We start from the raw sequence: 14652 nt of genomic DNA, 5'->3' as shown, positions 1-14652 counted from the left end.
TTCACTCTAGATATAAAGGTAAACCTGGAAGTTTAAATTCACTCAATCTAAAAAATACAACTATGTGTCTCTGTTTAATTATGCTGAAGGCTGAATTGTGATTCTTTTTTGGCACTTTGGTATCTTCCCTTTAACTTTCAGATGTTAAACTCCCTCCTGTAGCTGCGTTTGAACAGTCAAAAACAATTATCACTTTTATTTTTTTTATTGTTTTATTCTTTTAGCTGTCTGTGCGAGCTCCTCAAAGTGCTAAAGACTAACTTGACCTTAATAAAGGAAGACACTACCCCCTGTTATCTGGTGGAGCTGATCATTGGTGCTGGAGTGGACTCTGACCTACACAGCAGCCACACGAGTCCCACCAGCATGTGCTTACGCAAGACCAGTAATCTTTTTGTAAGATGACAGCAAGTCCTATTCAGCGCCTCAGAGGATTAAAACAACTTGTAAGTACATTTTTGTATCTAAAAGGAAGTGCATTTACTCGAGAGCTCAGTACTGAGTGCGTGCAAACACTGTAATTTCTGTTTTTCTTTTAACCTCATTATCTCAACTGACTACATCATTTAAAGTATAATACTGTGTTTGTCAGCAACCTCAGTGTCAGCTTCTTCAAATTCCGTTTATCACAAGACTGCCTTCTGACTTATTTCATCATGAGATCAGTTTAAAAGCCACAAGCATGCAGAACGACAGAGTGAAAATGTGAAGAGGAAGAGATGGGCAGGCACATATGGTTTGTTGAATTCCTCGACAATGTCTGAAAGTAATGTGAAAATTGTATCAGCCACTGCAGGTGTGAACCCTTCTTAAAGCTGAAAAGGTTGTTATTTATTTTGGGTAATGACTAACTACCACTACACTGTATCGCAGGTATCAGTGGGATAAAGGTATTTCTGTTTTATGCTAATTTAAATTTGTAACATGGGTCTACATTTATTTTAACTGCTGGATATTTGTTATGAGAAGAAATAAAGAAACAAAATATAGCATCAGAAATATAAAATACGATCCATTTCAGCAAATTAACTACAAAGTAACGATGAGTTGCTTCAGCTTTACTGGCTACAACAATAAAACACATCTCAGGCATGAAAATCTATACAGGTGAGGAAAGCATGACTGACAGTGTGGTAGACAGCGGGACCACAGGTACTGCTTGTCACATTATTTAGCTTCTAGTTTACTTATTTTGCCAGCAGTTGCTGTACAAATGAACAGGTTTCTGTTTGAGATCTCTGTCTGTTGGTACGGTTATCATGAACTCAATATCTCGAAGAACTTGAATGAATTTCTTCACGTGACATTTATCTTAACTCAAGAATGAGCTTATCAGATGTTAGTGGTCAATGATCAAGGTCGCTGTGACCTCACAAAACAAGTTTTTGGCCATAGCTCTTAGGCTGTGATGGCATTTTATATGTAAAAGGTCAAAGGTCAAGTTTAGACCTCAACTTCCCTTGCTGGCAGAGGCATAAAACCAGAAGGGAGTAGTTATAATTTGTTTCAAAAGAATTTATTTTGTTTCAAAAGAATGCCAACTATTATTATTATTGGTATAGTCATTGGTATAGACCAGGGGTCTCAAACTCAAATGAGCTGTGGGCCACTTGAGTGTTCAAGTAGTACAAACAAACAAACAAACAAACAAACAAACAAACAAACAAACAAACAAGAAAACACCCACAAATTTTTCAGAAAATTTAGTGTTTTTTCTCTTTGTTTTTTAAAATTTCAAATATTGTATAACAAGACAGAACAACAAATGTGAATGGATTTTTTTCCTCATACTTAACTAACTGAAGCCTTTCATTGAACTACCAAATAAACACATTGGTACTCTCTTTCTGGTCAGACACGTGGCAGCACTTCTGCTATAATTTTGTTCGTGTTTAACCAAATAAAAATGCAGACATAAGTGGACACATTAGTTTTTGACTGCTAGTGAAAATTGTTTACAAATAACTCTCACTGAACTAGCACAGTCAATCCCTCAACATGTTTGTACTCGCTGCTCATATTGCCTTCATATTAAATAATTTTATTATTAACATTGCACTCAACAACAAACAAATCCTTCCTAACAAAAAAAAGTAACTTCAAGGGCCAAACTGCATTGTATTTCTTCACATCAATATACGGGCCGTGAGTTTGAGACCCCTGGTATTTACCTTGAGTTTGGGAAGACCCGGACACAACAGCATTACACAGCACTTTTCTTACATACTGATGCATCATTATTAATGTATTTCCTCAGAATTTTTCACACTGATCCACCTGCAGTATGGCTCTGCTCGTCCACTTTCTGGCCTGTGCCTTTGGCGTTGGCTCCTGGGTGGCTGTGAACGGACTGTGGGTGGAGCTGCCGCTCATTGTCAACGCACTCCCTGAAGGCTGGGATCTACCCTCCTACCTAACAGTAATTATCCAGTTGGCTAACGTGGGACCCCTGCTGGTCACCCTGATGCACAAACAGTACCCGGGGTGTCTTAAAGAGCATATTGTCATTTACTCCATCCTCTCCATCGGTGTCCTGTCCTGCATCCTGCTTGCCTTCTTCTGGGACAGGACCACGATTTTTATAGGGGCATCACGCAGCACAGCCTTCTTTATCATAACTTTCTTCCTTTCTCTGGTGGACTGCACTTCTTCAGTTACCTTCTTACCTTTTATGATGCAGCTTCCAGCAAAATATATTACCACTTATTATATTGGAGAGGGGCTAAGTGGTTTCATTCCTGGTGTAGCTGCTCTAGCTCAGGGTGTGGGTATGGCCAAATGCGTCAATTCTTCTGAGACTGCAGGAAACCACACAGGATCATTACATACGGAGTATCTTCCCCCAAACTTCTCCACCGAGGTGTTTTTCTTCATCCTAGCAGCCATGATGTGCATAAGCCTGGCTGCTTTTGTTGCACTGAACAGACTCCCTCGGACATACGAGCTGTCCACTGAGAACCTTGTGCAGGATACAGTAGTGTCTGTCAGCTCCTATCTGGATAACTCAGGGGCTGATCTTGATGGAGGAAGCGTAAAAAACAATGGTGAGGCGGTTGCCCAGGGAAGACATCTGGTGGCAAAACCTTCCGTGTATCAGCTGACCTTCATTTACTTTCTGGTGGTGTGGGTTAATTCTGCAACCAATGGCCTGCTTCCCTCTGTGCAAACATACTCCTGTATGCCATACGGAAACCTGGCCTATCACCTCTCTGCAGCTCTGGCATCAGTGGCCAACCCAGTGGCCTGTACTCTTGCAATGTTCATCCAAAACAGGTAATAATATTTTATCACTGTAAGTCTGTATGAAACCAAAACTCAAGTGTCCTGATGAACACCGAAGCAGATTTTACTTCCTCTGTTCTTCCTAATGTTTGTCCAGTGTGAGAAATTAGGGCCAACATCCACAGTTTTCAGTCTCTGGAAAAAACGTATTTCAAAGCTAAGAGAGAGCCAAGGAGCATCTGATTTCTGTTAAAAAAACAAACAAAACAACAAAACTTGGAGCAGAGTCTTTCTTAGTAGATGATGAATTATTGAAAAATAATCCCTCAACTGCTCATTAGTTAGTCCAGTTGTAAAGCTGAACCATCTTTTTATATTAAACTGGATGTGATAAGCAAGTAGTGAAACTGAGGGACTCTGCAGACTTACATGGTAACACATTGTCAGTCATACAGTAGACCCTCCACCCTAAAATGTACTCTCCTTCCTATTCTAATGTTACTCTGAACTGAAGCATGACGTAACGTGAACATCATATTCAATCCGTATACTGGTGACAGAGATCATAAAGTGATTTGAAAATTGTTTACTGAAGTCATAAATAAAGGAAATGCAAGTTTAAGGTACTTCTGCAATGGCTTCATTTTTCAGACTAGGAGGAGACACAAAGCCAGCCTCAGGGGGTCACAAGCTAATGTACTTCTTGTGTCGGCCCCATACCTGAATAAATGCTTGAATCAGGAAAAGCATGCAGGGTAAAATCTGTACCAAATCAAAAATATGTGGATCAATTTGCTATGTTGGTAAATAGTTTACAGATGCATTTACTGAACATAACTCATAACTCATAAACTCTGGTCCCCTGGCCCGCAGGTCATGGGTCCACAGCTTGATCTGCAATAGCCACTGGAAAGTATATAATGGACACTGAAGAATGGCCATCTAATTTAGGGTCATGGGAAGAGCAGAACCTATCCCAGTTGTCACAGGGGTAGAAGCAGGGTACACCCTGGACAGGTTGCCAGTCATTTGCAGGGTTGTCACAGAGAGACAGATGACCATTTATGCTCATTCACACCTAATTTACAATCAAAAGTTAGCCTAACATGCACGCACATGTTTTTGGATTGTGGGAAAAAGTGCCCACGCAAAGCTGGGGAGAACATGCAAACTCCAAAAAGAAAGAAAGCTGGCTGGCTGGCAGACTCAAACCCAGGAGCGTCTCACTGTGAGGCAGCAGTGCTTACCACAGCACCTGCAAAAAGTAGGTCAGATTGTAAAATGAACCTACTGCTCCTCTAATCTATGACGTCAGTAAACACTTTGCTGTTAATATTATAGTCTCAATCTTTAGTCACATCTTAGAGCACAAAGGTTGTTGTGACGATTAGAGTTAAAAAAGGCTGATTAGGCAGTGTTTGTTTTAGAGTAGGGCAACAGTGTGATTGACAAGAATTCATAATGTCCTTGGTCAGATTCCCCCTTTACACATCTTGTTTACTTTCAAAACACCAAGATGGTGATGGTTAAAATGCTCAAGTTGAAGTTTCACAACAGTATGGGTTTGCTCTGCCCACATCTCTCCACAGCTTGCCCACAGCTTCCCGCTGTGGGTCTGCACTGGCATGTTTACTGGGTATGATACTACAGCACCTTAGCATTGAAGACGAAGACACTTTTTTCATCTCATTTGGATTCCCCAAGTCTTACATTTTTTAAAGAGGAGTGTGGATTTTATCCCCATCATGATTTTTGCAAGCTCTTTGGAAAAGAAGTGTTTACCATACAGCAAGCAAACGCTACTTTAGTGTGCTTACAGGTACCTGGTTGTTATTAACAAGTTTTTTTTCCCCACTATCACTCAAATACTTGCTTGGGCACAAGGTCCATTGAATTATTCATCTGAAAGACAAGTTGCCTTTGGATTCCAAGAAATTAACTAACTGCTGCTAATAACAGACGTCTTTTGCGCCCAGGTCGCTGGTCTTTCTCGGCCTTCTGGCGGTGGTGGGGACGGGATTTGGCAGCTATAACATGGCCATGGCAGCTATGAGTCCCTGTCCCTTGCTTCATGGGTCTGCAGTGGGAGAGGCGATAATTGTGAGTGAAACGCAAGCATGTTCTTTAAGAGAGGTGTGTACAAAAGCACAAAACCTCCTTCATAAACGTCCTGAGCGTTAAACTTTGCTCACTCATAACTTATGATGAGGCAACATCATTACTCAGTGTGAAATCAGAGTCTATTTTTTAGTCACAAACACTGTTAAAATAATGATTAACATCCAAATGAGCTGCTGAGTCTGTGTTCTTGTTTTACTCTCACCAGGTGCTCTCCTGGCTCTTCTTTACTGGGACATTGTCTTATGTCAAAGTCATGGTGGGTGTCATCCTGAGAGACCGGAGCCACAACGCTTTGGTCTGGTGTGGAGCTGCGACACAGATGGGTTCACTAGTGGGCTCCGTCATTATGTTCCCGCTGGTTAACATTTACCAGTTCTTCAAGTCAGGAGACTTCTGCAACACCGAGTGCCCTCTATGACCACAGTACTGATGACGAGCTGCAGACTTTGTTAGATTAATTTAATCTTTTTTTTGCAAAAGATGTAGATGAAAGGCGCTCTCATGACTATAAACAAAAAGTGAAGCCAGAACTGTTTCTGGCATGTCACTCCCTCACTAACAAACATGCTGCATCTTGTTTTTAATCAAGGCACAAATTAACACACAAAAGAGAGAGTGGTTATGCAGTCCTGTGAAAAACGAAATACACTCTATGATTCAGTTGTTTGTATGACCACCTTTAGCGGCAATAACTTGAAGTTATTGTTTTCTATATGACTTTATTGCTCTCTCACACTGCTGTGGCCCACTCTTCTTTACTGCCTTGCTTTAGTTCATTGAGGTTTGCAGGCATTCATTTATGCACAGCTCATAAATCCACAGTATTTCAATCAGGTTGAAGTCTGTACTTTGACTGGGTCATTGCAACACCATGATTCTTTAATTTTTTCTTCTACTCTTGTAGATTTGCTGCTGTGCTTGGGATCATTTTCCTGTTGCACGACCCATTTTTGGACAAACTTTAACTGTCGGACAGATGGCTTGGCATTTGGGTCTAGAATATTTTGGTGTACAGACGAATTCCTGGTTGACTCAGTGAGTGCAAGGTTCCTAAGTCCTGTGGTCTCAAAACAAGCCCATATAATCACCCCTCCACCACCGTGCTGACAGCTGGAATGAGGTGTTTGTGCTGATGTGGTAAATGTGATTTTCGTCAAATGTGGCGCTGTGCACTGTGGCTAACCATCTTCACTGTGATCTTGTCTGTCCAAAAGACATTGTTTCAGAAGTCTTGTGATTTATTGCAACTTGGCAACCTTAAGCTGTGCTACCATGTTCATTTTAGAGAGAAGAGACTTTCTTCTGGCAGCCTTCCAAACTGGCCATACTTGTTCAGTCGTTTTCTAATTTTTTATTGTCATGAACGTTAACATTTAACATACTAACCGAGGCCTGTAAGGTCTGAGATGTAGCTCTTGAGGTTTTTGCAGTCGTTGAGCATTGCCGTCTGACCTTGGGGTAAATTTGCTAGGACATCCATTGCTGGGAAGATTGTGGCATTGTGCTAACACACACCTGAATGCTCCAGACCAGCAAACTGCCCAAACATTAGCTTTTATAGAGGTGGTCACACTTGCTGCATTTGATTAGCAGCACCTGGCTGCTTCACATCATCTTAATTCCTGGGGTAGCAGTAAAGGTGTGCTTAGCCCTTCAGAGAGTCCTGTGAAAACTTATTTTTCCCCTCACATGACTCTAGTCCTTCAAAACATCACAACATGTCATTTTTACATTTTTTCTTTGAGCTGGTAAAACCGACGTGCTTGTCAGTGAGCTTCAGAAGTGAATTCAGCCACTTCTACCTTTTTCCAGACATACAACTGGTTTAAATTTTGCATTTTTTGTTGCTCAAATTATGTTTACTTTGCAATGTTGTGTTTATTAAAACATGTTTGGACTTACACTTGTTACAATATTTGGCCACTAGATGGCACAAGCATTCTTTTAAGACATGTCGGTTCACAATCCGCAGACACCGGGTGACCACAAATCCTTCGACGTGAAATACAGTTTACTGGGTGCTTGAAACAATAAAAGGGGTTAAACAGATTGAAAGCTCATATTTATGCAGCTATTATGCGGGATGTTTTGCTTTTTAAATCACCCATGTATAAAATGAAAATCTCATAAAAACAGGTGGTTGATGCATTTTATTATCTGTGGAGATGATGGACAGACTGACAGGACATGGACGTCTATTTATAGAACCACACTACTAGTGACAGCTTGAAATAATCAGCAGGATGTTCTGGCCAGGACCAATGCAGTTCTGGTCATTGTAAACAGTGGAACTCCTGCAGAAAATATGAAATAGTTGTGGTTATGTTGTTTTTAGCTGATTTTAATCACACTGTTTTCTGGATCTAGATAAATAGAGTAGATTTACTCAAGAAGTTTGAATAACTGCAATTTTGGGCACTAATATTTACATATTTCCATTTTACCCTACTTTAGACTTGTACTAAACGACATGAGAGACAAATATCGTACTTCTTATTCTATTACATTTACTTACAAGTTACTTTAGACATGTGAAAGTATAAACACGTGATTAGCATTCAAGATATGATGAATGACTGAACCATGACTTCCACCCACCTGTTGAAAAACACTTTATCGTGAGTAAGGTCAGCTCAAAGTCAAATGGCTTCCCCTCATAGCTTTTCAGAGGGTTTCATTTAGATAACGGAACTAAAATGTTTAAAGCTGAATACATATTTGTGTTGCAGAATCACTTCCTTCCTTTCTCTCTAGTTAATTATCTTACTTTCCCTCACATTTATGTTCTTACCCAGCAGCAGGGCCTGACCTCTACAGCAGGTAGCATCTAATGTATCTAAACATTTAATAAGATAAGATGACTTGGCTCCACTCGGACAAGCTAAAACAGAAAAACACTGCTTACACACTGTTGCATCAGTATTATGATACATAATAATATATGAGTCACTGGGGCTATTTTTAATTTAGGTATTAAGTAGGATTTTACAATGGAAGTGATCCACTGGTAGTGGGTGTTTTTGCAATGATATGTTGGTGCTATCTCCACTATTGAAATAATTTGCACCCCTAAAAATGGGCAAGTATCAGATAATTGGTTCAGGGTGTCAGTCAGGATTGTTCAAAAAGTTTGCATGGCTTGACTAACTTGTCTACCTAACCCTGGATCCATATCTTGGTCCAGGAATTTTAAAAAATCATTGTGAGGTAGGGCAAAAATTGTCATTTTGTACCATTTCCTCACAAATATACCAAACTAAAATGAGAGGAATTCGGCAATGTCTTGATGTCTTCAAAAAAATATCACTAATCCACTAATCCAGCCCAGATATCCTTCTGGATCCAAGGACTCAATTCATGCATGTTATGGGGAGAATTTGAGGGAGGTGGTTAGTCCAACACTGTTATTTTTAATTAAAGGAAAAAATATTACCATCACAAAGGTATTTTCATTAGAGGTCTAGCAAGTGTTATTGTCCCCTTACTATTATACATATGATGAATGTGTGAGTCTTGCAAAGCGGCCTTTCATGTACAGAGATGCCCTTTCATTGATAAACATCAACTAGTGTTTAGAGGCAAGATTAGCAGCCATGAGAAAGCAGACATAGAATGATCCCATCATTCCTATCCTAAATATGCTGGTGCAAATCCTCTGAGGAGTATGGACGGATGCTGGTCATCGATGGGAACCGCAGAGTGGTTTCCCATCAGCAGCTGTTCCTCCTCTCTGCCCCCCATGCCCTTCAGAAGGAAAGCGAGAGGTTCCCTGGCCTGGGTCTGGGGGGAAAAACCAGGGCGGTGGAGGAGGGCTCTAATTACTGATGCTCAGCAGGAGCCGATGGCTGTTGCTCCTGCCGCTGGTCACTTGGGAGCTTCCCTGACCCCGACACTGAGTAAAAACAAAAAGATAAGGAAGGGAAAATGGGGCCACAATTAGCCCTACATAGCCTCCAGGGCCCAGGATCAGTGGAGGAGAAGCACAGATGGGACTTTCTCACTTGGATTTGCTGAATCTACATTGCAGTACGTGTAAGCTGTGCACAAATCACTGCAGTCAGTTGCTGATGCAGATTTAGAGGACGGGTTTGTATGAAATCTTAATCACGTCAAACAATACATGAGATTTATTGTTTTTGTCTTGAAATAAAAAATCTGAGCATGACTACAAAGTAGAAGTGTACACCTGAAGACTGTGCAAACGCTGTTCTCTCGTTGCTAATGTGACCTTGAATGCTTGTATGTAATCAAGAGGATTTTCTCTACGCTTCATTAGCTAAATTCCTTGATTGGCTCTGGGCTTTTGTGTCAAGACAAAACAAAGCAGCAAAGAGAAGTGTATCATTTTCCTCCGAGTGTCAGATGGTCCCATCGCTCCTCCAGCTGGTCAGGAGGGGCTGTGGCCACCTGGATGCTGTGTCCCGGTCCTGTGAGATCCTGCAGTCTCTGCCGTGTGAAGACTCCACTTACTACGCAACTGAGAAGTCCATCTGCTCAGGTCGACACCTCCCAAAGAGTCCCCCTCCTCCTCGACACCACCACCACCACCACCACTACCACGACCACAGCACCCCCTTGGCTCTCCTCCCTCCAGCCAGCCACTGTGCCTCTCAACTAAATGAGCAGCGTGTCAAATGGAAGGAGGATTTACCCTTCCTTTAACGGGATAAGAGAATGAATTCACAGCAGCATGATGCAATGAATGGATGGAACCACCTGCACTCTTGCAGCGTGGCTGCTGAATCGACAGATATGTCACCTGTATCTGACTTTGCACACGCTTCTCTTCAGCATTCACTGAAAAGCGCGTTAGGCTTCTGTGACGAAACACGACGCAGAAGCACGGCCACAGAAAAAGAGCGTAAACTGCTTTTTTAGGTCAAAAATAACAAAAACAATGCTCAGAAAGTGTGGAAATTTGCTCGGGTGCACCCGGGGGCTGACAGATTTTGGCAGCTGACGTTCAGGTGAACAGCTTGTGGGCAAACCAATTGCTGATGCATGCAGACAAGCACGGCTCTGACAGCAACTCACAGCTTCTCCCCCATCAATTTCCACACACACTCTGTTTAATAAATGCTGTCCATTTATTTGAAATTGGATGTGACAGCCCTATGTCATTTCACTATAGTGTCTCAGAGCAGACAGTGATGCGCACGGGCCCACTCCTCGTTTTCTATCAGCAGGTATTGATGTTGCTTTAATGAAGTGCCTAGCACTCCACCCTAGGAAGAGACAAGTCTGTCAGCATATGTAAATGCTTCCTGCCTGTCATTGTTGTGGAAGGTTCAGCATAGGTCAGCATAGATTCCCCCTCTGGGAACCCTTTGTTCTGGGGCCCGACGGTGCCACATGAGGGGACCAATTACAGTGCTGCACAGCAGGACGGGGGTGCAAACTTGTTACCCTGCTGTAGTGAGCTAATTATTACCTCTACACTGTGGGTAGTATAGAGCCAGTGCATCATGCATGAGTAACAAAAGCAGGCTGGTCTCTGTGTATGCGGCTTTTAAATGAATGGTTTACACTTCCCATATAAGATAAGACATTTCTCTTCTGTGCATTAGTTTGTATTGAAAGCACCATCATCACATTTTGGGAAAAGGTCATCTTAATTTTCCAGCCATAAATAGCTAGTGAACTACTTAAATCCCAGCGGAGGGCCTTTGCATTGACAATGCAAAGGCAATTTACAGGCTACAGTCTGCCAACCACATAACCTTGATTTGGTGTCAAGAAATGATTTATGAAAATGCATCCTGCTCTCTGTGTCCCGAGCGAGACCTGGCTGGACCCAGAGTGTTGACACAAAGCCCATATAGCCGAGCAAACACACTCGCTGAATTATCATTCATATCATAACATCTCAATGGGCTCTGGTTCCCGGTTCCTGATGAGATACTGGCAGTCTGTTTCTCATTAAGGAGTGCAAGCGATATGCCAGGTTTTTGCCGAGCAACAAAATATTTCAGCTGACATGCAAAATAGCACTTTATCCCAGTGCCAGTGACTGCAAATGTAAGTCAGATATTTGATGTAAATTGACAATGAGCAGGTCATCCTACGTGCATAAACACACCTGGGTTGTAAGCACATTTTCAGGAGTGTTTTGGAGGGTAAAGTAAGGGGTATATTTTGGGACAAAAATGCTAAAAACACCTCTTGATGCATATAGACACCATCCTCTTCTTACCATTAGCTCCCTCCCCTTACATCCAACCCATTCATCTCCTTCTCCCCACCCCCAGTGACCAGTCGAGCCCAGCTGCTAGGGGCTACCAGTCCCCCTTCGTGTGTGGGGCCAGTCAAGTGGAAAATGGCTGCTACCGAGAGAGCCCACTTTAGAGAGCCATCATCCTTTGAAGGGGCATGATGGCCTTTGACAGCCACAGTGTTAACACGGAGCCCACATGAACACAGCACTGCTATTATCGTGTTTACTAAGCAAAAGCAGAGGAGAAGGGATCAAGGGGAGACCCTGTTGGTTGATGTTTGAATCCAGGGGTAGCAGCGAGCTCATCCCAGCCGTGCCACAGTGGCACTGTGGGGAAACATGACATGGGATCACTCACAGTCAGGTGGAGATTGGTCATTCAGCATGTGCGTTGTTGTTTGGCGTGTGCATTGTTCTCTGGGAACAGTGTGATTGTTATCGAGCCATTTGCCTGTTTCAGCCAGATTCTGCAGCTAAAATAACTCCTGCACAGTTGTTCTTATTTACTTTGGCACAAACATCAAATGAAAATCACAATTCTCAAAGGCTCAGCTCACTTTATTTGAGCCAATCTTGCAATTCTTGTTCCTTTTACACATTGTTCAGGTACATTCAAGTACAGATACAGTATCTTCAAACGAGCCAAAAATATTTTGTGCAAAAACATCTGATATTTATAGTTTAACAGCTCATATCTAATGTGTTGGTGCGCTCAAGCAGAGTCATTTAAGTGCTGGATAGACTTGATTTTAATATCCGAAGAGTCCTTAACTGTTGGAACTAGTATTTGTGAATTTATTTAGTCTGATGTAACGAATATGCAACTCTTCCAATGAGACATTAAACTGGACATATTATGCTTGTCCTCATTTTCTGTTTAATTTACACTGTTTAAAATATTATAGATAAGGTCAATGCATGTACAACTCACCTCTGTGAGCCAAAAGGCATTGAGACTGCTGTAAAAACTGTAAAAAGTTATATATATATATATATATATATATATATATATATATATATATATATATATATATATATATATATATATATATATATATATGTATATATATATATATATTTTTTTTTTTTTTACCTTCGGCTCGGAGCACCAGCATCCATAATATGGTCATTTGAGGCACACAGCTCTGACTCTGAGCACATAAATCCCTCCCACCTGCTGTTTACACCTTCTGTTTACAACGGGCAGCCAATCACATGAAAGCTTGTTTGAACGGCGAGGATGGGAGCTAAAACAGGTTGTTCATTGACAGCGAATTAACTGATAATCTACTCCTAATAAAGTGGGTCAAGCACCATAGACTTCTATGTTAAACTGCCCAGCTGTACAGAATAAACAATTTTAATAGCTAATTTTCCTGACTTTCCCCTAATGACATGTAGATGCCAAACTTTCCAATAACTTAACTCTGCTTTGTCATTTAAGTTAATCTGAGTCAAAAAACTGTTTTAACTCAAAAGCCTGTTTGAGTTTATTTCCTCTAGGTCAGTTCAAACTGGGGGTATCTGTGCAAAAATCCATATTTAGAGGGGATGAAAATGCATTGCAGTGGTGACCTTTTGCAGAACAAAACAATATAACTATGTTGTGGGGTTATGGGAAGCACAACAGAAAATGTGCACAACCAACTGCGAGAACAGTAATATGGTCATTAGCTGATGCAGTGTGCTCTAATCCACCTTTGACCTTATGCAGTGTGTGCAGCCCAATTTATGCATGCAGGTTGGATCAGCAGCAGATAAAAGCTGAAATCGTTTCATCCGGCTCTGCTCTCTCTGGCGCCGCTCCAGCACTGGCTGACTGCTGATGTATGGCTGCAACTCGACCAAGCCGCTCTCACAGCTCCGGCACATGTTGCTGGAGGACACACGTGGAGTTCAGAATGAGCAACAGTGATTTTAACTGCAACAAATGGTCGAGGTATGTCATTATCCAGATTTTTGGTGAGGGGGATCATTACCTGCCACAGATGCCACTGTTGTTTTGTGTCTCCATTTGTCCTGAGGCTAGCAAACCCTGATACTTGAAAAGAGCAGGAGGTGCCTTTGTGTAGACGCGCACCTGATCTTAGCAATCAATTGGCAGCTCTACCCCTCACACAAGTCTCCCAGGCTCTGCCTCAAGGCCGTCCATCTGTTGCTGTGAGGATGTGTGTGGCTGTGGCTGCGAGTGCCTGCGTGCAGGTCGCCATCTATCTGTGTGCATGCATGTTTCTGGAGGAGGAGGTTATAGAAAATATGTGATTTGTGGTTTTGGTTCTGTTGGAACCTTTGCTCTCAGAGGTATATTTCTTTTACTCTCTCTGTGGTCGTGAAACTGATATTTAAAGTGGAAATGGGTGACAAGCCTATACATGGCAAGATGCTCACTGTGTAATTAGTGTAAACAGAGCCAGGGGGAAGCACTTAGATCTGTACATTCTAATAAAATTAGCATATTGAGGCTTTTATCTTCCCGATAACCAGATGTAAAGATATACATCAAGTTAAAAAAAGAAGAAAAAACGGAGGTAAAAAGGACAAAAAGATTCAGTCTTTCCAACATGCTTCAACAACAGATTTTTATTTTCTGCTGAGTTTGCATGAAATGACTGTTTGTGAACGCCATATCTTCTCTGAAAACATTAGAAAAGCTTTTTGATGGTGGCGCTGAATGTCTTTAGTATTAAATACACCTGTATGTGTTTTACACAGAGTGCCTTACTTAGTTGAAATTCAGTGAGGAAAGCAGTGGAGCAGAACAAATGATCATGACAGAAAGTTGTGCTATCCTTAAATATGTGACATTTTGAATGGTTGTTTTCTATATTAGAAAGGTAAAACAAGCACCCATAACCTATATTTTACAACTCTGCAGGAGTTTTCAACTCATATCCACTCTGGAAATCCCACTGAGCATCTCTCTAAGGCCAGGGCTCTTGCATCCCATGGCACTTGTAACATCTTTTTGCAGCCCAGGAGGTTGACATGGAAAAAATTAATGATCTGTATTTCATTCATCCACACTTGATGTTATACTGTGATACAGCAGTGCAAAAAGTTCTTGGTTTGAGTCAGCTAAACAATCATAATGTTTG

The 14652-nt window shown here is 41.5% G+C and overlaps 1 protein-coding gene across 1 annotated transcript; it reads left to right on the top strand.

Moving 5' to 3' along the window:
- The first annotated feature begins 417 nt into the window (after positions 1–417).
- slc52a3-1 (solute carrier family 52 member 3-1) lies at positions 418–6188 on the top strand. The gene is made up of 4 exons (XM_063464592.1): positions 418–446; positions 2258–3273; positions 5199–5322; positions 5549–6188. The coding sequence occupies exons 2-4, from the start codon at positions 2285–2287 to the stop codon at positions 5759–5761; spliced, it is 1326 nt and encodes a 441-aa protein (XP_063320662.1). The 5' UTR covers positions 418–446; positions 2258–2284; the 3' UTR covers positions 5762–6188.
- The last annotated feature ends 8464 nt before the right edge of the window (positions 6189–14652 follow it).

This window comes from Pelmatolapia mariae, linkage group LG20, assembly GCF_036321145.2.
Source record: "Pelmatolapia mariae isolate MD_Pm_ZW linkage group LG20, Pm_UMD_F_2, whole genome shotgun sequence".
Lineage (NCBI taxonomy): Eukaryota > Metazoa > Chordata > Actinopteri > Cichliformes > Cichlidae > Pelmatolapia > Pelmatolapia mariae.
The sequence above is the reverse complement of the archived record's forward strand: the minus strand, read 5'-3'. Positions and strand labels throughout refer to the sequence as shown.